General features: G+C 44.0%; 1 protein-coding gene and 1 long non-coding RNA gene across 2 annotated transcripts; both read left to right on the top strand.

Annotated features, from left to right (window-relative positions):
* Positions 1–5,874: 5,874 nt before the first annotated feature.
* On the top strand, positions 5,875–6,988 carry LOC129854803 (uncharacterized). The gene is made up of 3 exons (XR_008759383.1): positions 5,875–5,940; positions 6,128–6,282; positions 6,694–6,988. It is a non-coding gene; the product is annotated as an uncharacterized LOC129854803 (long non-coding RNA).
* A 291-nt stretch (positions 6,989–7,279) lies between these two features.
* Positions 7,280–14,758, top strand: LOC129854802 (uncharacterized). The gene is made up of 6 exons (XM_055921947.1): positions 7,280–7,342; positions 7,502–7,656; positions 11,369–11,667; positions 12,753–12,811; positions 12,905–13,038; positions 13,168–14,758. The coding sequence occupies exons 3-6, from the start codon at positions 11,380–11,382 to the stop codon at positions 13,269–13,271; spliced, it is 585 nt and encodes a 194-aa protein (XP_055777922.1). The 5' UTR covers positions 7,280–7,342; positions 7,502–7,656; positions 11,369–11,379; the 3' UTR covers positions 13,272–14,758.
* Positions 14,759–20,950: the final 6,192 nt, after the last annotated feature.

The following is a 20,950-nucleotide window of genomic DNA, read 5'->3' as shown; positions in this document are numbered from 1 at the left end:
CTCCAACAACAACCACAGCTGCTCCAACAACACTCACAGCTGCTCCAACAACAACCACAGCTGTTCCAACAACAACCACAGCTGTTCCAACAACAACCACAGCTGCTCCCACAACAACAACAGCTGCTCCCACAACAACCACAGTTGCTCCTACAACAACCACAGCTGCTCCCACATCAACCACAGCTGCTCCCACAACAACGACTGCTGCTCCCACAACAACCACAGCTGCTCCCACAACAGCAACCACCACTGCTCTAACAACAACCACCACTGCTCTAACAACAACCACAGTTGCTCCAACAACAACCACAGCTGCTACAACAACAACGACAGCTACTTCCACAACAACCATAGCTGCTCCCACAACAACCACAGCTGCTCCCACAACAACCTCCGCTGCTTCCACAACAACCACAGCTGCTTCCTTAATAACAACAGCTGCTCCAACAACAACCACAGCTGCTCCAACAACAACGACAGCTAATTCCACAACAACAACAGCTGTCCCCACAACAACCACAGTTGCTCCCACAGCAACCACAGTTGATCCCAAAACAACCACTGCTGCTCCCACATCAACCACAGCTGCTCCCACAACAACAACAGCCACAGCTGCTCCCACAACAACCACAGTTGCTCCAACAACAACCACAGCTGCTCCAGCAACCACCACAGCTACTTCCACAACAACCACAGATTCTCCCACAACAACCACAGCTGCTCCCACAACAACCACAGCTGCTCCCACAACAATCACCACTGCTCTAACAACAACCACAGCTGCTCCCACAACAACCACCACTGCTCCCACAACAACCACAGTTGCTCCAACAACAACCACAGCTGCTCCAACAACAACGACAGCTACTTCCACAACAACCACAGATTCTCCCACAACAACCACAGCTGCTCCCACAACAACCACAGCTGCTCCCACAACAATCACCACTGCTCTAACAACAACCACAGCTGCTCCAACAACAACGACAGCTACTTCCACAACAACAACAGCAGTCCCCACAACAACAACAGCTGCACCCACAACAACCACATCTACTTCCACAACAACAACAGTTGTCCCCACAACAACAACAGCTGCACCCACAACAACCACAGTTACTCCAACAACAACCACAGCTGCTCCAACAACAACCACAGCTACTTCCACAACAACCACAGCTGTTCCAACAACAACCACAGCTGCTCCTACAACAACCACAGCTTCTCCCACAACAACAACAACCACAGCTGCTGCCACAACAACAACAACCACAGCTGCTCCCACAACAATCACAGCTGCTCCCACAACAACCACAGCTGCTCCCACAGCAACCATCACTGCTCTAACAACCACCACCGTTGCTCCAACAACAACGACAGCTACTTCCACAACATCCACAGCTGCTCCCACAACAACCACAGCTTCTCCCACAACAACCACCACTGCTCTACCAACAACCACAGCTGCTCCCACAACAACCACAGCTGCTCCCACAACAACCACAGCTGCTCCAACAACAACCACAGCTGCTCCCACAACAACCACAGCTGCTCCCACAACAACCACAGCTGCACCCACAACAACCACAGCTGCTCCCACAACAACCACAGCTGCTCCCACAACAACCACAGCTGCTCTAACAACAACCAAAGCTGCTCCCACAACATCCACAGCTGCTCCCACAACAGCCACAGCTGCTCCAACAACAACCACAGCTGCTCAAACAACAACCACAGCTGCTCCAACAATAACCACAGCTGCTCCCACAACAACCACAGCTGCTCCCACAACATCCACAGCTGCTCCCACAACAGCCACAGCTGCTCCAACAACAACCACAGTTGCTCCAACAACAACCACAGCTGCTCCCACAACAACCACAGCTGCTCCCACAACAACCGCAGCTGCTCCCACAACAACCGCAGCTGCTCCCACAACAACCACAGCTGCTCCCACAACAACCACAGCTGCTCCCACAAAAACCACAGCTGCTCCCACAACAACCACTGCTGCTCCCAAAACAACCACAGCTGCTCCCACAACTACCACTGCTGCTCCCACAACAACCACAGCTGCTCCCACAACAACCACAGCTGCTCCCACAACAACCACAGCTGCACCCACAACAACCACAGCTGCTCCCACAACAACCACAGTTGCTCCAACAACAACCACAGCTGCTCCAACAACAACCACAGCTACTTCCACAACAACCACAGCTGTTCCAACAACAACCACAGCTGTTCCAACAACAACCACAGCTGTTCCAACAACAACCACAGCTGCTCCAACAACAACCACAGCTGCTCCAACAACAACCACCACTGCTCTAACAACAACCACCACTGCTCTAACAACAACCACAGTTGCTCCAACAACAACCACAGCTGCTACAACAACTACGACACCTACTTCCACAACAACCACAGCTGCTCCCACAACAACCACAGCTACTTCCACAACAACCACAGCTGCTTCCTCAATATCCAAAGATGCTCCAACAACAACCACAGCTGCTCCAACAACAACGACAGCTACTTCCACAACAACCACCACTGCTCTCCCCACAACAACCACAGTTGCTCCCACAACAACCACAGTTGCTCCCACAACAACCACCACTGCTCTCCCCACAACAACCACAGCTGCTCCCACAACAACCACAGTTGCTCCAACAACAACCACAGCTTCTCCCACAACAACCACAGCTGTTCTCACAACAACCACAGATGCTCCCACAACAACCACAGCTGCTCCCACAACAACCAAAGCTTCTCCCACAACAACCACAGCTGCTCCCACAACAACCACAGTTGCTCCAACAACAACCACAGCTGCTCCCACAACAACCACAGCTGTTCCCACAACAACCACAGATGCTCCCACAACAACCACACCTGCTCCCACAACAACGACAGCTGCTCCCACAACAATCACCACTGCTCTAACAACAACCACAGTTGCTCCAACAACAACCACAGCTGCTCCAACAACAACCATAGATTCTCCCACAACAACCACAGCTGCTCCCACAACAACCAGAGCTGCTCCCACAACAACCACAGCTGCTCCCACAACAACAACAGCTGCTCCAACAACAACCACAGATTCTCCCACAACAACCACAGCTGCTCCCACAACAACCACAGCTGCTCCCACAACAACCACAGCTGCTCCCACAACAATCACCACTGCTCTAACAACAACCACAGCTGCTCCAACAACAACGACAGCTACTTCCACAACAACCACTGCTGCTCCCAAAACAACCACAGCTGCTCCCACAACTACCACTGCTGCTCCCACAACAACCACAGCTGCTCCCACAACAACCACAGCTGCTCCCACAACAACCACAGCTGCACCCACAACAACCACAGCTGCTCCCACAACAACCACAGTTGCTCCAACAACAACCACAGCTGCTCCAACAACAACCACAGCTACTTCCACAACAACCACAGCTGTTCCAACAACAACCACAGCTGTTCCAACAACAACCACAGCTGTTCCAACAACAACCACAGCTGCTCCAACAACAACCACAGCTGCTCCAACAACAACCACCACTGCTCTAACAACAACCACCACTGCTCTAACAACAACCACAGTTGCTCCAACAACAACCACAGCTGCTACAACAACTACGACACCTACTTCCACAACAACCACAGCTGCTCCCACAACAACCACAGCTACTTCCACAACAACCACAGCTGCTTCCTCAATATCCAAAGATGCTCCAACAACAACCACAGCTGCTCCAACAACAACGACAGCTACTTCCACAACAACCACCACTGCTCTCCCCACAACAACCACAGTTGCTCCCACAACAACCACAGTTGCTCCCACAACAACCACCACTGCTCTCCCCACAACAACCACAGCTGCTCCCACAACAACCACAGTTGCTCCAACAACAACCACAGCTTCTCCCACAACAACCACAGCTGTTCTCACAACAACCACAGATGCTCCCACAACAACCACAGCTGCTCCCACAACAACCAAAGCTTCTCCCACAACAACCACAGCTGCTCCCACAACAACCACAGTTGCTCCAACAACAACCACAGCTGCTCCCACAACAACCACAGCTGTTCCCACAACAACCACAGATGCTCCCACAACAACCACACCTGCTCCCACAACAACGACAGCTGCTCCCACAACAATCACCACTGCTCTAACAACAACCACAGTTGCTCCAACAACAACCACAGCTGCTCCAACAACAACCATAGATTCTCCCACAACAACCACAGCTGCTCCCACAACAACCAGAGCTGCTCCCACAACAACCACAGCTGCTCCCACAACAACAACAGCTGCTCCAACAACAACCACAGATTCTCCCACAACAACCACAGCTGCTCCCACAACAACCACAGCTGCTCCCACAACAACCACAGCTGCTCCCACAACAATCACCACTGCTCTAACAACAACCACAGCTGCTCCAACAACAACGACAGCTACTTCCACAACAACAACAGCTGTCCCCACAACAACAACAGCTGCACCCACAACAACCACAGTTGCTCCCACAACAACCACAGCTGCTCCAACAACAACGACATCTACTTCCACAACAACAACAGCTGTCCCCACAACAACAACAGCTGCACCCACAACAACCACAGTTGCTCCAACAACAACCACAGTTGCTCCAACAACAACCACAGCTGCTCCAACAACAACCACAGCTACTTCCACAACAACCACAGCTGTTCCAACAACAACCACAGCTGCTCCCACAAAAATCACCACTGCTCTAACAATCACCACAGCTGCTCTAACAACAACCACGGCTGCTCTAACAACAACCACATCTTCTCTCACAAACACCACAGCTTCTCCAACAACAACCACCCTTTCTACCACAACAACCACACCTGTTCTAACAACAGTCACAGCTTCTCCCACAACCAACACAGCTGTTCAACAAACAACCACAACTGCTCCCACACCAACAACAGTTGCTCAAACAACAACCACAGCAATTCCAACTACAATTGGGGCTACAACAACCACAGATACTCCAACAACAACCACAGCTGCTTCCAAAACAACCACAGCTGCTCCCAGAACAACCATAGGTTCCCTCATAACAACCACAGCTGCTGCTACGACAACAACAGCCGCTCTCACAACAACCACAACTTCTCCAACAACAACCACTCCCACAACAACCACAGTTGCACCCACAACAACCAGAGATGCTCCCACAACAAGCACATCTGCTCCCTCAACAACCACAGTTGCTCCAACAACAACCACAGCTGCTCCAACAACGACAGCTTCTTCCACAACAACCACAGCTGTTCCACAAACAACCACAACTGCTCCTACAACAACCACAGCTGCTCACACAACAACCACAGCAGTTCCAAAGACAACTACAATTGGGGCTACAACAACCACAGATACTCCAACAACAACCATAGCTGCTCCCACAACAACCACAGCTACTCCAACAACAACCACAGCTGCTCTGATCACAGTTACAACTGGTTCTTCAACCACTACCACAACACCTGCCCTTCCACCACCAAAGGTTAAGATGGACTTCAAATTGGATCAAAACTTCAAAGAAGATTTGAAAAATGTTTCTTCACCAGCATTTAAAGAATTAGCAAGTACTGTGGCTACAGCGGTAAATACTGTTTTACTTTCCCGTCTTTTAATACTGTTCATCTTCAGTTTTACAGTTGTCAGGTTCTTGTTACTGAGAGGTTAAACGGGCATTTCATCCCCCAAATAGGTTTTCATATTTGTCATTATGTCGGACACATTCCCTCTAATTGTTTATGTCAATGTTTCAGTTCCCAAGATAAATTGCTAAATTTGCTTAAATTACTTTTACAGCTGGACACAGTTTATCGAAACAAATATGGATCCAGTTTTAATCGCACAGAGGTTCTAGGTTTCAGGTACGTAGTTATTCTTGAGTTTTTATTTTGGGCCATTATTGGAATTAATTTAAAGATAATTGTATTCATCAATTATTTTAAAGGGAACTCACTATTTTGTGTAAGTATTCATAATTGTCATAGCATTTAAATATGATTCTGCTTTACTGATATCAAATTAATTGTTTTTCATTTTGTTGTTTTCCAGGAAAGGTTCGATTGAGGTAAACGCTGTCCTGATATTTAACAATGCCAGCTCAGTCCCTGAGTCTAGTGCAGTGGTTGCAACCTTGATAGAGAATGTCTCAAGCAACAGCTCTAATTTCTCTCTCCCAGTGAACACAACTTCTATCGTGGCAACAAGTACGACACCTTAATATTGTACATTCTAAATTACTTAGTATTTCCCTACACTCTCTCCACCTCATGTGTTAGACCAAGTATTCATACAGCTGCACTTCTTTATATGTCTGCATTTTACTGTCCTAAGTTTGAGTATATTCAATTATTTATATTAATCTGGTCTCTATATTACTTAACTGTTTAACATTCTAAGAATATTATAACAACTGAAACAAATTCCTAGAAATGATTATTGATTGGACATTAAGTAATCTATTCTATCTTGTCATGTCACAACACAAATCTGATAGTTAACAGTGATCAGTTGTTGTCGAAGCTGTGTGCAATGCTTAATGTTCATTTTTTCTTTAAGATCAATACATCTTTTTGTTATACACACATAATGATATCTGATGATTTACTGTCTTGCAGGAGTTGTTTCAGCCTCAGCTCCAACTCCAACACCATATACGGTCATGAACGCAACTTCGGCCCCCTCAAACAGGTCAACTACAACCATGGTTGTCAATGCAACATCGGATCATGTAACACAAAGCAATACAACTGCAACCCCATCATTGTCAACTTCCCCAGTAGTCAATGCAACAGTTCCTCCAACAAGTGCAGTAGTAAATACATCTTTATCTCCAACTGCCCGATTACCAACTATCCAAGTGCCAACTACAATGGCATCCCCTGCAACAGAGGCGCCACTGACCAGCCCACAACTGTCACTGCGGTTCAGCCTGACATCTACCTTCAATAGCTCTCTGAGCAACAGCAGTTCACCAGAGTTCCTGGCATTGGCAAATCATGTGACTACACAGGTAACTTTAATTCAATTTAATACAGTGTCGTTAGCTGTTTGAAAGGAGTTTCACAAAATCATAATCATGATCATGATCATCGTCAGGGTCATCTTCATCAGAATTCATCATATGGCATCTTGATACCAGCCTTACATTGTTGAATTGTTAATAGAATATAACTTATTATTCGGTGTCCATTTTCTACAGCTAGATACATTTTTCAAGACTCAATTTGGAGCCAGATTCAATCGAACTGTGGTCAATAGTTTCCGGTAGGTACATAATTATCATCTGAATGGCTTTGAAACAGTGTGGATGATGGAGAAAAATAACATTTCTTCGAGTATTGTTATTTAGTATGCCTTGGGAGTGGGATGTTACTGAAGTAACGCTTGCAAAAGATCTTAACGTTTTTCTCATATTATTTTCAGGTCAGGGTCAATTGTGGTGGAGTCTACGTTGATATTCAACAACATCAGCTCAGTGCCTAACAATAGTCTGGTAGCACAAACTTTACAAACTGCCATTACTTCCAACACGTCTGGCCTGACCTTACCTATCAATTCATCCTCCATTGTGGTCACACGTAAGACAACTCACCAACACATCACTTTACTTATTCTCACACACTCAACACACTAGATGGCAGCGAAGAGAGGGCTGCCTCGCTTCTAGTTCTTTTGCTAATGTTCAGTCCCTGGATAACAAAGTTGACGAGATCAGGGCAAGGGTTTCTTTCCAAAGAGACGTCAGGGATTGTAACATACTCTGTTTTACGGAAGCATGGCTCTCTCGGGATATACTGTCAGAGTCGGTCCAGCCATCTGCATTATCAGTTCATCGCGCCGACAGGAATAAACATCTCTCCGGGAAGAAGAAGGATGGGGATGTATGTTTCATGATTAACGCCAAATTATGTAATTGTGATAACATATAGGAACTCAAGTCCTTTTGTTCACCCGACCTAGAATACCTCACAATCAAATCCCCCCTCAAGCCGATAGCACGACGGTCATCAAGGAACTTCACTGGACTTTATGCAAACTGGAAACCATATATCCTGAGGCTGCATTTGTTTTAGCTGGAGATTTGAACAAAGCAAATTTGAGAAAAAGGCTGCCTAAATTCTATCAGCATATCGACTGTAGTACTCATGCTCCTAAAACACTAGACCACTGTTACTCCAACTTCCGGGATGCATACACGGCCCTCCCCCTCAGCTCCATTTTTCTGCTCCCTTCCTATGGGCAGAAACTCAATCTGTTAGTACCCGTGCTAAGGACTATTCAACGCTGGTTCTGACCAATCGGAATCCACGTTTCAAGACGGTTTTGTTCACGTGCACTGGGATATGTTCCGGGTAGCTTCCGAGAATAATATGGACGAATTCACTGAAACGGTAACTGTGTTTATCAGGAAGTGTATAGGAATGTTGTACCCACTGTGACGATTAAAACCTACCCTAACCAGAGACGACAGCATGCGCAGAAAACAGAAAGCACGAACCACCGCATTTAAACATGGCAAGGTGACTGGGAATATGGAAGAATACAAACAGAGTAGTCATTCCCTCCACAAGGCAATCAAACAGACAAAACGTCAGTATAGAGACAAAGTGGATTCGCAATTCAACGGCTCAGACATGAGACATATGTGGCAGGGTCTAGAGACAATCACAAGGACAACAAAAGGAAAACCAGCCACGTTGCGGCCACCGACGTCTGGATTATTGGTTACTAAAACAATGAAATGAAGGGTCCCTAGTGGACTAAACCGATATGATGGCTTGGTAGACAATGGAAAGGGGTGGGGACAGATAAAAAGTGGAAAAGTCATAATGGGACCCACTACACACAGTTGATAACTACGCTCATTGAAATTATAATACTTTTCGTAAGACCAGCCACTCATTTGAAAAGAATTACAATATATATACAGTGGGGAGAACAAGTATTTGACACACTGCCGATTTTGCAGGTTTTCCTACTTACAAAGCATGTAGAGGTCTGTAATTGTTATCATAGGTACACTTCAACTGTGAGAGATGGAATCTAAAACAAAAATCCAGAAAATCACATTGTATGATTTTTAAGTAATTAATTTGCATTTTATTGCATGACATAAGTATTTGATACATCAGAAAACCAGAACTTAATATTTGGTACAGAAACCTTTGTTTGCAATTACAGAGATCATACGTTTCCTGTAGTTCTTGACCAGGTTTGCACACACTGCAGCAGGGATTTTGGGCCACTCCTCCATACAGACCTTCTCCAGATCCTTCAGGTTTCGGGGATGTCGCTGGGCAATACGGACTTTCAGCTCCCTCCAAAGATTTTCTATTGGGTTCAGGTCTGGAGACTGGCTAGGCCACTCCAGGACCTTGAGATGCTTCTTACGGAGACACTCCTTAGTTGCCCTGGTTGTGTGTGTCGGATCGTTGTCATGCTGGAAGACCCAGCCACGACCCATCTTCAATGCTCTTCCTGAGGGAAGAAGGTTGTTGGCCAAGATCTCGCGATACATGGCCCCATCCATCTTCCCCTCAATACGGTGCAGTCGTCCTGTCCCCTTTGCAGAAAAGCATCCCCAAAGAATGGACATGCGCTGGCTTGAGCACGGGGACCTTGCGTGCGCTGCAGGATTTTAATCCATGACGGCATAGTGTGCTACTAATGGTTTTCTTTGAGACTGTGGTCACAGCTCTCTTCAGGTCATTGACCAGGTCCTGCCGTGTAGTTCTGGGCTGATCCCTCACTTTCCTCATGATCATTGATGCCCCACAAGGTGAGATCTTGCATGGAGCCCCAGACCAAGGGTGATTGACCGTCATCTTGAACTTCTTCCATTTTCTAATAATTGCGCCAACGTTGTTGTCTTCTCACCAAGCTGCTTGCCTATTGTCCTGTAACCCATCCCAGCCTTGTGCAGGTCTACAATTTCATCCCTGATGTCCTTACACAGCTCTCTAGTCTTGGCCATTGTGGAGAGGTTGGAGTCTGTTTGATTGAGTGTGTGGACAGGTGTCTTTTATACAGGTAACGAGTTCAAACAGGTGCAGTTAATACAGGTAATGAGTGGAGAACAGGAGGGCTTCTTAAAGAAAACCTAACATGTATGTGACAGACGGAATTCTTACTGGTTGGTTTTAGATTCCGTCTCTCACAGTTGAAGTGTACCTATGATAAAAATTACAGACAGAATCTACATGCTTTGTAAGTAGGAAAACCTGCAAAATCGTCAGTGTATCAAATACTTCTTCTCCCCACTGTATTTACTTCTGTATGTCTTGTTATCTCTTTGTTTAAATCTACGGTCCATCTGCTGGAGAGTGAGTGGCTGTGTCCACCAGAGATCAAAGTCTTTCGTAGTTGTAAATATGTTATAATGGATACGTCAGACGTACCAATGGTTGCTCGATAGGGAAATGTTCTCCAGGATGGATCTTTCAGAGTACCATTCGGTTTTTTGATTGTGAACTGTTCTCCTCTCGTCTTCGGTCGAGTTTCCTAGACTATTTCACATATGCAGCTGCAGACTGTGAATGTGTAGTCTTTAGTTTTGTAGATTTCCTAACCATTAGCGACGTCCGGTTCAACACCATCAGCCTGCTTGTTCTATAGGGTAGTTGCCATTTCAACGTGGGGACTCCCGTCCCTGCGTTTTCTTGACTAATTGTACATTTTGTCACGAGTGGGTTTCATGCACTCGAGGAAAAAGGGGTGTTCCCTCCTTTTGTCGTAATGTCTTTGCTTACATGGGCGTGGCCACTGACTTGGTTAAGACGTCATATGAAAAACAATTCTCTAATTTTGAAGGCTAACATCACATTACATCTTCTCACAAATAGTTTCATATTTAATCATATCAGTTGCCCAAAATGTGGGTGCGACCCTGACAACTGGGAAATATATGCGTTGAAAGAAACAGTTATGTTGTTATTCTGTCCTTCATGAGATCCCAAAACACAGCTGATCTGACACATCATCTCATATGTTTATAAAGGTATTCTATAATATTCTACTGTATCTTAGTCTATGCCACTCTGACATTGCTCACCCATATATTTATATATTCTTAATTCCATTCGTTACTTAGATTTGTGTGTTTTCGGAATATGTTGTGAAATTGTTAGATATTACTTGTTAGATATTGCTGCACTGTCGGAACCAGAAGCACAAGCATTTCTCTACACACACAGTAACATCTGCTAAACATGTGTATGTGACCAATAAAATTGTATTTGATTTGATTTCTTTCAATATGTAAACATTGCATTGAATGTTGCAATTTTGCAGGTGCTACTACAATGACTAGTGCAACCACCTCCGCTGCAACAACTGCTGCTCCAACTGCAGCTGTGACCACCACCACTCTGGCAGATGTCACCACGACCCCTCCAGCAGTGGCCAAAACCACCACCACCGCTGTTCCGGCAGTAACCACCACCACCACCACTGTCGCATCAACTGACCCTCCATCTTCTAGTGAAGGAACCCTGCTTCTCCAGTTCAGTCTCGATCAAATATTCACCTTGGATCTTGCCAACCCGTCCTCTTCAGCATTCAAGACTCTGGCTGGCAAAGTGGTCTTGGAGGTAAGTATCCAGATCCCTTTTCATCAATACACACCACACCAATGAGACGGGATATGAGTGGGCATCCTATTGTTAGATAGAACCCGAAGATTATTCAGTACGAAGATGTCGTACTCTGGGACCTCCACATTGAGAACAATGTCCAGACTTTTTTTACGGTCTTCTTAGTGGAAATGAACCCTTGTACCTGCCTATCAGCTATTATGGGCAACAGAGAGTACAATGTGCACAACATGGGAAACATTTACAGTTTTGCATGTCAGTAATCAAGTCATTAAGATATACAACTTTTAAATGCAGAAATACAGCCAGTGTGATGCATTTTGCATCAAATGAAGCAAACACAGCATCTTATGATGCAAAATGGATCATACCTGCTGTGTCTGTATTTTGAAGGTTAAATATCTTGAAAATGTAATTGCTGACATGCAAACATTTTTGGGATTATATCAACAATGGATTAACGAAACAAATACCAAAAGACAGTTTTTGAGCGGTGTTTTCCTAACTTTGAAATTTGAGGTTTGGAGCAACTTCGAAATTTGACGTTGTTTAGCATGTCAGCATTCATGTATAGCATGACGCATTTTCCATTAATGGTTAAGGTTTTGGATAGGGTTAAAACAGTAAGTTTAGGCATTCATTCTGAAAGGTTAAGTTAACGGTTAATGTTTGGAATAGAGTTGAAACAAAAACATAAAAAACTAGTGTCTACAACTGATATTGAACATGCGACCTTTGAATCCGTTGCTATGGGATCATGGGATTTCCCGATGTCTTGACGACATGGACAGGCATCCAATTGCAAGGTCAATCGTGAGCAATCTGTCTGGGCTTTGTTCTATGACATCAAAGCGTTATTCATTATAATCCTCAACATCTCATATATCAGAACACATCAAGTCTTCTTGATTTACACCAATCCCCCCTCTCAGACAAAAAAAGCAAAAGCATCCCAATTAGCAGGAGGGTCTGGGGCACCTTCTTGTAACACTTGGTAATTTGACTCCGAGTTCTGGCCCTGTTTAAGTTTTTATGCAAATTATGTTAAGCTTTGGTAAACATATTTTAATCTTTCAATGCAGGTGAACAAGATTTTTGCTAGAACCCCAAGCTTCCTTCGTTCCATTGTCAACTCATTCAAGTAAGTATGAATTCTCATTACCGACTGACCTAAACACTTTGATGATGACAGTTATGATAGTGATTTCTGTGGGTTGTCCATTTTCTTTCCTAGGAATGGATCTGTAGTTACCAACATGACTCTCGTGTTCAAAACCAAATCTTCGGTTCCAAGCGCATGCAGCGCACAGGCAACTTTCACCATCAGTCCCACCTCCCTGAACATCCTACCGGGCAGCGTCAATGTTGGTATGTATTAATCGTCACCATACAACTACACATCTGTAAGAGCAAAGTCAACATTTGAACAGAAACATGAAAAGACAATCCACTTTCATCATTCACTGAACCATATCTCTATTTTTCCTACTTTTTCAGAGTCATCAGTCAATTCAGGAAGTGCTCCCCGACCCACTGCCTTCTGTCTGGCTTTCCTGCCTCTCACATTGGCACTGCTAATGGTACAGTTGCTGGCTAACTAATAGCCTGTGTCATAGCTCCTGTGGCATTGGTTTGACCAATGAATAGTTTTCCAGCTCTCATAGATTAAGGACCTGCTTTAGTAGAAGAATGCACAATGGATTGTGCCTGTGTCAATTGGCAAAATACGTTGTATTTCATGTACAAGTCCATACACAAACAATAACACACCTAATTGTACTTTTTGATGTCAAGTATGATATTTGTGACATTCCTTAAGAATTCATGTAGTTTTTTTCTGCTTATGAATATTACATGCATGTATCTTTTCTTTCAAGTAACTGTATTTATACTGAACCATATAGGCTCTCAAAGACATGACTTATTTATTTTGCATATTGCACACAGCAGCTTGCACATGTTTTATCTGTTTGATTAATAAGGAAAATAACTGAAAGATTAGAAAACCTTTCCTACATCATGTGACATCCAAATCCTATTGTATACTTTTTTTTGGTGTGTTATTTGATCATAGTTGCATTTTTAATTTTTAACTGATTGTAACTACTTTATATCTCTATTTAAATTCACCAAGACCAAATACCTTTTTGATATTTACTTTGAGTTATTTTGGGCATAACACTGAAGTGTGTCAAAGGGGCTGAGGAACTATTGCTGACCACTGCACTGTTTTAAAAACATTGTAACTTCTTATCTTGTTAATATTCAATCCAATATGTAAAACTCGTAGAAGTACATTTTCTTCATTACTGTTTTAATATAATTATATTTTGGGTCATGTAATTGGGTTGAAAAATGTATTAATAATACATTTACAGTATGAGTTACCATGTGAGTAACAATTTACAAACCTACACCCCAGATTATGTTGATAAACAGTAATCGTATATGTATACTGAACAAAAATATAAACACAACATGTAAAGTGTTAGTCCCATGTTTCATGAGCTGAAATTTTAAGATCCCAGAAATGTGCCATAAGCAAAAAAGCTTATTTTTCTCAAATGTTGTGCACAAATGTTTTTAATCTCTGTTAGTGAGAATTTATCCTTTGCCAAGATAATCCACCCCCCATAACAGGTGTGGCATATGAACACTTTATATGTTGCATTTATACGTTTGTTCAGTATACCTATCCATCTATCTATCATTAAATACACTTTTTGAATGAAACAATTAATAAATAAAAAATCTTTGAGAAAGTAGTGTTCCAATTTATGAACGCAGCAGAAAATGGTGACTTGCACTCAACATTAAAAAATACCAGTTCATATTCTGAGTGATACCATCAATATGAATAATACCAAGTTAGTTTAAAAAATGTGTGAGGTGTTATTGCAATATGGTCATTCAAATTATACAATACGTAATGCAACATATGGAGTACAAAACTATATGGGGATATCAACGACAGCAGGGGAAAGTGTGTAGATAGATCCATTTGTCCAAGATGGTAAAATGCAAAGGAAGAAATGAGAAGCACACCGCTCACACACTGCATGAGCACTAAAGATATAGATCTCTCTTATTCAAAACCAAAAACTCAATATATAGGTGTAATTTAGATGTTGTCCACAAGATGGCAGCAGTGTTTGTGTGCAACGTTTCAGACTGATCCATTGAAGTATTACCTCACTACACAATATTTTGTATCAAGTCTGCCAGGAGATTGCTCAAATGTGCCGAATTGGTCAACTTATACATTTGCAAGTACATAACTATAGAGAACATATAAAAGTCCTATGGTAATAAAGGTTTTAAATTGCCACACTCCCAGGAATGTCATACATGATGAATTATTAGCTTTACTACAGAAAAGACACTAACCTTCACACATCTAGATGGCCGGGTGGGATGGGTGTGGAGCCAGAGACAGCAGTGGGGTTTAACTGTACAGCCTAGTTCCTACATTTTAATATAAACATGATTTTTTTCAAACAAAACTACCCTACATTTTATCTCTGGGACCCTCAGGATGACAAATCAGAGCAAGATTACTGTATGGAAGTACGTTATTTACCTTCAGATGTGAATGTATCAAACCAGTTGCTTTGATAAAAGTGTTTTGTTGTTTTGCACTATCCTCAAACAATAGTATGTTTTTTTTTTCTGTAATAGCTAATGTAAATTGGACACTGCAGTTAGATTATAAAGAATGTAAGCTTTCTGCCCATATAAGACATGTCCATGTTTCGGAAAGTTGGCTGTTGTACACAACGTTTTCTAGTCACATTATCGAATATTGAGCAACAATATAGGAACACCCATGTCGTAGAGGTTAAAATCCCCATTGGCCTCATGGTAAAATCCCTGAGCAGTTTCCTTCATCTATGGTAACTAGGTAAGAAAGGACGCCTGTGTCTTTGTAGTGACTGGGTTTATCGATACCCAATCCAAAGCCTAATTAATAACTTCATAACATCTAACATAACATCTTGCCCTTCTTAAAATAAAAAATATCCCTTTGAGCATGATGAAGTTGTTAATTAGGCTTTGGATTGGGTATCCAGCCCTTCGAAACACAATCCTGCAAGGCCGCACTGCTTCTTGTCACACCACTCGCTTAACCCGGAAGTCAGCTGCACCAATGTGCTAGAGGAAATACTGTCCAACAAGTTAGCTCGAAGGCACCAGGTCCACCACTAGCAGCCATAGAGCACGATGACACAACGAAATCCTAGCCGGCCAAACCCTCCCCTAACCCACACGATGCTGAGCCAATTGTGCATCACCCAATGGATCTCCAGGTCACGGCCGGCTGTGACACCGTCTGGGATCAAACCCAGGGCTCTAGTGGTACTAGTGGATTTAGTGCCTTAGACCACTGCACCACTCGGGAGGCCAATTGGTGCCCTTCTTTGCGAGGTGTTGAAAAACCAATTATTGAATCTGTGCTTGAACTTCTCTACTTGATTGAAAGACCTTACAGATAATTGTATGTGCGGGGTACAGAGATGGCGTAGTCATTAAATAATCATGTTAACCACTAGTATCACAGTCCATTAGATTTATGTGATTTATAATGCACATTTTTACTCCTGAACTTATGTAGTTTTTCCATATAAAAATGGGTTAATAAATACTTGTTGACTCCAAACATTTCAGCTTTAAATGTTCATTAATGTAGGATGTTTTCTACAAACAAAATTCCACTTTAACATGACTGGCTATTGTGCGTAGATCAGTGACAAATTGTATCAATTTTAAGCTTCAACAGTGACTGCCCAATGACACAAAGCAAAAGATACAGACTTTTAGAAGACATGAGTTGGCTGCAAGGCCCTTTGAAGTACAATTACTTTTAAAATGGAGCTTGGTAAATACAAAGATGTAGGTCTGGGCTGCATTGTGTATGTCTGTTAACCTAATCCCATACTGTGTGACATAAATACATGACTGAGAATTGAAGAGAGAGTTAGAACGACATCAGTTAAAGGGATTGTTAGAACGACATCAGTTCACGGGTCATTTGTGTCATATGTATGTATCTCTCTCTCATGTAATTTGACTACAACGATTCAAAACATCAATGTTGATCTCTTAGGCTTCTTGGCAACGCAGGTGGCACTGCAGACAATACAAGTGTAACCACTCGAGATAAGAAAACAAATAAAATGTTCTTTCATTCTCAGGTCACATGCTACGTCATGTTTGCAGAGCCTTACTTTGATTTTTTGAGAGACCTTTCAGAGGTCTTTTTCATTTTCTGGAAAGTTGCATAACTAACATTACTGGTTGATCATTGTAACAATAACCACAGTAACCAGAATAACATCCACTTGCTACAAAGGAAGCTACTACTGTCTTGAATTCTTTGAATAGACAAATATTTTACCCGCAGAAGCTGTGTGGCTGCATAGGCCACTCCTTGAGCCCCACAACGCGCTGAACAACCAACAGCTGACCTTTAAAAGCACAAAGCAATCTCTGGAGTCACGCTGGCTTCAGAAACGAATCAGAATCCTTGACTCTTTCCACATTTTGTTGTGTTACAGCCTGAATTGAAAATTGATTAAATTGAGATTTGTTGTCACTGGCGTACACACAATACCCCATAATGTTTTTAGTTTTTTACAAATTAATAAAAAATTAAAAGCTGAAATGTCTTGAGTCAAGTATTCAAACCCTTCATTCTGGCAAAGCCAAATTAGTTCAAAAGTACACATATGCATAACAAGTCACATAATAAGTTGCATGGACTCACACTGTGAGCAACAATAGTGTCTAACATGATTTTTGAATGACTACCTCATCTCTGTACTTCACACATATTCACACATCTGTAAGGTCCCTCAGTCGAGCAGTGAATTTCAGACTCAACCACAAAGACCAGGGAGGTTTTCCAATGCCTCACAAAGGGACCTATTCGTAGTAAAAATTCCTTTGAGGATGGTGAAGTTATTGATTACACTTTGGATGGTGTATCAATACACCCAGTCACTACAAAGATACAGGCGTCCCTCCTAACTCATTTGTCGGAGAGGAAGGAAACCGCTCAGGGATTTGGGGAGGCCAATAGTTACATTAAAAAGTTAAGGTGTTTAATGGCTGTGATAGGAGAAAAACTGGGTGGATCAACAACATTGTAGTTACTCCACAATACTAAACTAATTGACAGAGTGAAAAGAAGGAAGTCTGTACACAATAATTGTTTTCCAAAACATGCATCCTGTTAACAACAAGGCACTAAATTAATTCTGCAGAAAATGTGGCAAAGCAATTCACTTTTTGTTCTGAATACAAAGTGTTATGTTTAGGGCAAATCCAATGCAAAACATTATCGAGTATCACTCTCCATATTTTGAAGCATAGTGGTGGCTGCATCATGTTATGGGTATTTGTTGTTTAACTAGGCAAGTCTGTTAAGAACAAGCTCTTAAGTTGCCTTGATACAAGTGTTTTGTTGTTTTGCACTATCCTCAAACAATAGCATAGTCTTTTTTTCTGTAATAGCTACTGTAAATTGGACACTGCAGTTAGATTAAAAAGAATGTAAGCTTTCTGCCCATATAAGACATGTCCATGTTTCGGAAAGTTGGCTGTTGTACACAACGTCTTCTAGTCACATTATCGAATATCGAACAACAATATAGGGACACCGATGCCGTAGAGGTTTCGTGCCATGAATCATCACTGGAGGCTTCGTGCCATGGATCATCACTGGAATAGAGAGACACACAGGAGGCCTGGCTCTGGGAGCAGGCACCGGACTCACCAGGCTGGGGAGACATGCAGGAGGGTTAGATCTTAGCACAGGCACAGGACTCACCAGACTGGGGAGACATGCAGGAGGCCTTGTCCTTGGCCAAGGCACCGGATACACTGGGACGTGGAGTCGCACCGGAGGTCTGGAGCATGGAGCTAGCACAGCTTGTCCTGGCTGGATAACCCCTGCAGCCCGGGCAAGTGCAAGAAGCTGGAACAGGCCTCACTGGGCTGTGCTGGCAAACCGGGGACACCGTGCGTGGCGCTGGCGCAGGATAATCCGGGCCGAGGAGACGCACTGGAGGCCAGATGCGCTGAGCCGGCATCATCCCTCCTGGCTCGATGCCCACTCTAGCCCGGCCGATGCGAGGAGCTGCGGTGTAGCGCACCGGGTTATGAGTGCGCACTGGGGACACCGTGTGCGTCACCGCATAACACGGTGCCTGCCCGATTACACAATGCAAATAGTCCGGATAGCCATTTGATTACCTGTTCAGGAGTCTTATGGCTTGGGGGTAAAAACTGTTGAGAAGCCTTTTTGTCCTAGACTTGGCACTCCGGTACTGCTTGTCATGCGGTAGAAGAGAGAACAGTCTATGACTGGGCTGGCTGGAGTCTTTGACAATTTTTGACACCGCCTGGTGTAGAGGTCCTGGATAGCAGGCAGCTTATCCCCAGTGATGTACTGGGCCGTACGCACTACCCCCTGTAGTGCCTTGCGGTCAGAGGGCAAGCAATTGCCAGACCAGGCAGTGATGCAACTAGTCAGGATGCACTCAATGTTGCAGCTGTAGAACCTTTTGCGGATCTCAGGACCCATGCCAAATCTTTTTAGTTTCCTGAGAGGGAATAGGCTTTGTCGTGCCCTCTTCACGACTGTCTTGGTGAGCTTGGACCATTCTAGTTTGTTGTTGATGTGGACACCAAGGAACTTGAAGCTCTCAACCTGCTCCACTACAGCCCTGTCGATGAGAATGGGGGCGTACTCGGTCCTCCTTTTCTTGTAGTACACAATCATCTCCTTATTCTTGGTTACGTTGAGGGATAGGCTGTTATTCTGGCACCACCTGGCCAGGTCTCTAACCTCCTCCCTATAGGCTGTCTCGTCGTTGTCGGTGATCAGGCCTACAAATGTTGTGTCGTCTGCAAACATATTAATGGTGTTGGTGTTGTGCCTGGCCATGCAGTCGTGGGTGAACGTGGAGTAAAGGAGGGGACTGTCAGGAAGTCCAGGATCCAGTTGCAGAAGGAGGTGTTTAGTCCCAGGATCCTTAGCTTAGTGATGAGCTTTGAGGGTACTATGGTGTTGAACGCTGAGCTGTAGTCAATGAATAGCATTCTCACATAAGTGTTCCTCTTGTCCAGGTGGGAAAGGGCAGTGTGGAGTGCAATAGAGATTGCATAATCTGTGGATCTGTTTGGGCAGAATACCAATTGGAGTGGGTCTAGGGTTTCTGGGATGGTGGTCTTGATGTGAGCCATTACCAACCTTTCAAAGCACTTCATGGCTATGGACGTGAGTGCTAAGGGTCTGTAGTCATTTAGGAAAGTTGCCTTTGTGTTCTTGGGCACAGGGACTGTTCACCCACGACTGCGTGGCCATGCACGCCTCCAACTCTATCATCAAGTTTGCAGACGACACTACCGTGGTTGGCTTGATTACCAACAACGACGAGACGGCCTACAGGAAGGAGGTGAGGGCCCTCGGAGTGTGGTGTCAGGAAAATAACCTCACACTCAATGTCAACAAAACAAAGGAGATGATAGTAGACTTCAGGAAACATTAGAGGGAGCACCCCCCTATCCACATCGACAGGACAGTAGTGGAGAGGGTAGTAAGTTTTAAGTTCCTCGGCGTATACATCACTGACAAATTTAATTGGTCCACCCACACAGACAGCGTGGTGAAGAGGGCGCAGCAGCGCCTCTTCAACCTCAGGAAGCTGAAGAAATTTGGCTTGTCACCAAAAGCACTCACAAACTTTTACAGATGCACAATCGAGAGCATCCTGTCGGGCTGTATCACCGCCTGGTACGGCAACTGCTCAGCCCACAACCGTAAGGCTCTCCAGAGGGTAGTGAGGTCTGCACAACGCATCACCGGGGGCAAACTACCTGCCCTCCAGGACACCTACACCACCCGATGTCACAGGAAGGCCATAATGATCATCAAGGACAACAACCACCCGAGCCACTGCCTGTTCACCCCGCTATCATCCAGAAGGCGAGGTCAGTACAGGTGCATCAAAGCAGGGGCCGAGAGACTGAAAAACAACTTCTATCTCAAGACCATCAGACTGTTAAACAGCCACCACTAACATTGAGTGACCGCTGCCAACATACTGACTCATCTCCAGCCACTTTAATAATGGGAATTGATGGAAATTATGTAAAAATGTATCACTAGCCACTTTAAACAATGCCACTTAATATAATGTTTACATACCTTACATTACTCATCTCATATGTATATGTATATACTGTACTGTATATCATCCACTGCATCTTGCCATCT

Source organism: Salvelinus fontinalis, chromosome 5 (assembly GCF_029448725.1).
Source record: "Salvelinus fontinalis isolate EN_2023a chromosome 5, ASM2944872v1, whole genome shotgun sequence".
Taxonomy (NCBI): Eukaryota; Metazoa; Chordata; class Actinopteri; order Salmoniformes; family Salmonidae; genus Salvelinus; species Salvelinus fontinalis.
Note: the sequence above shows the minus strand (reverse complement) of the source record. Positions and strands in the feature narration are given on the sequence as shown.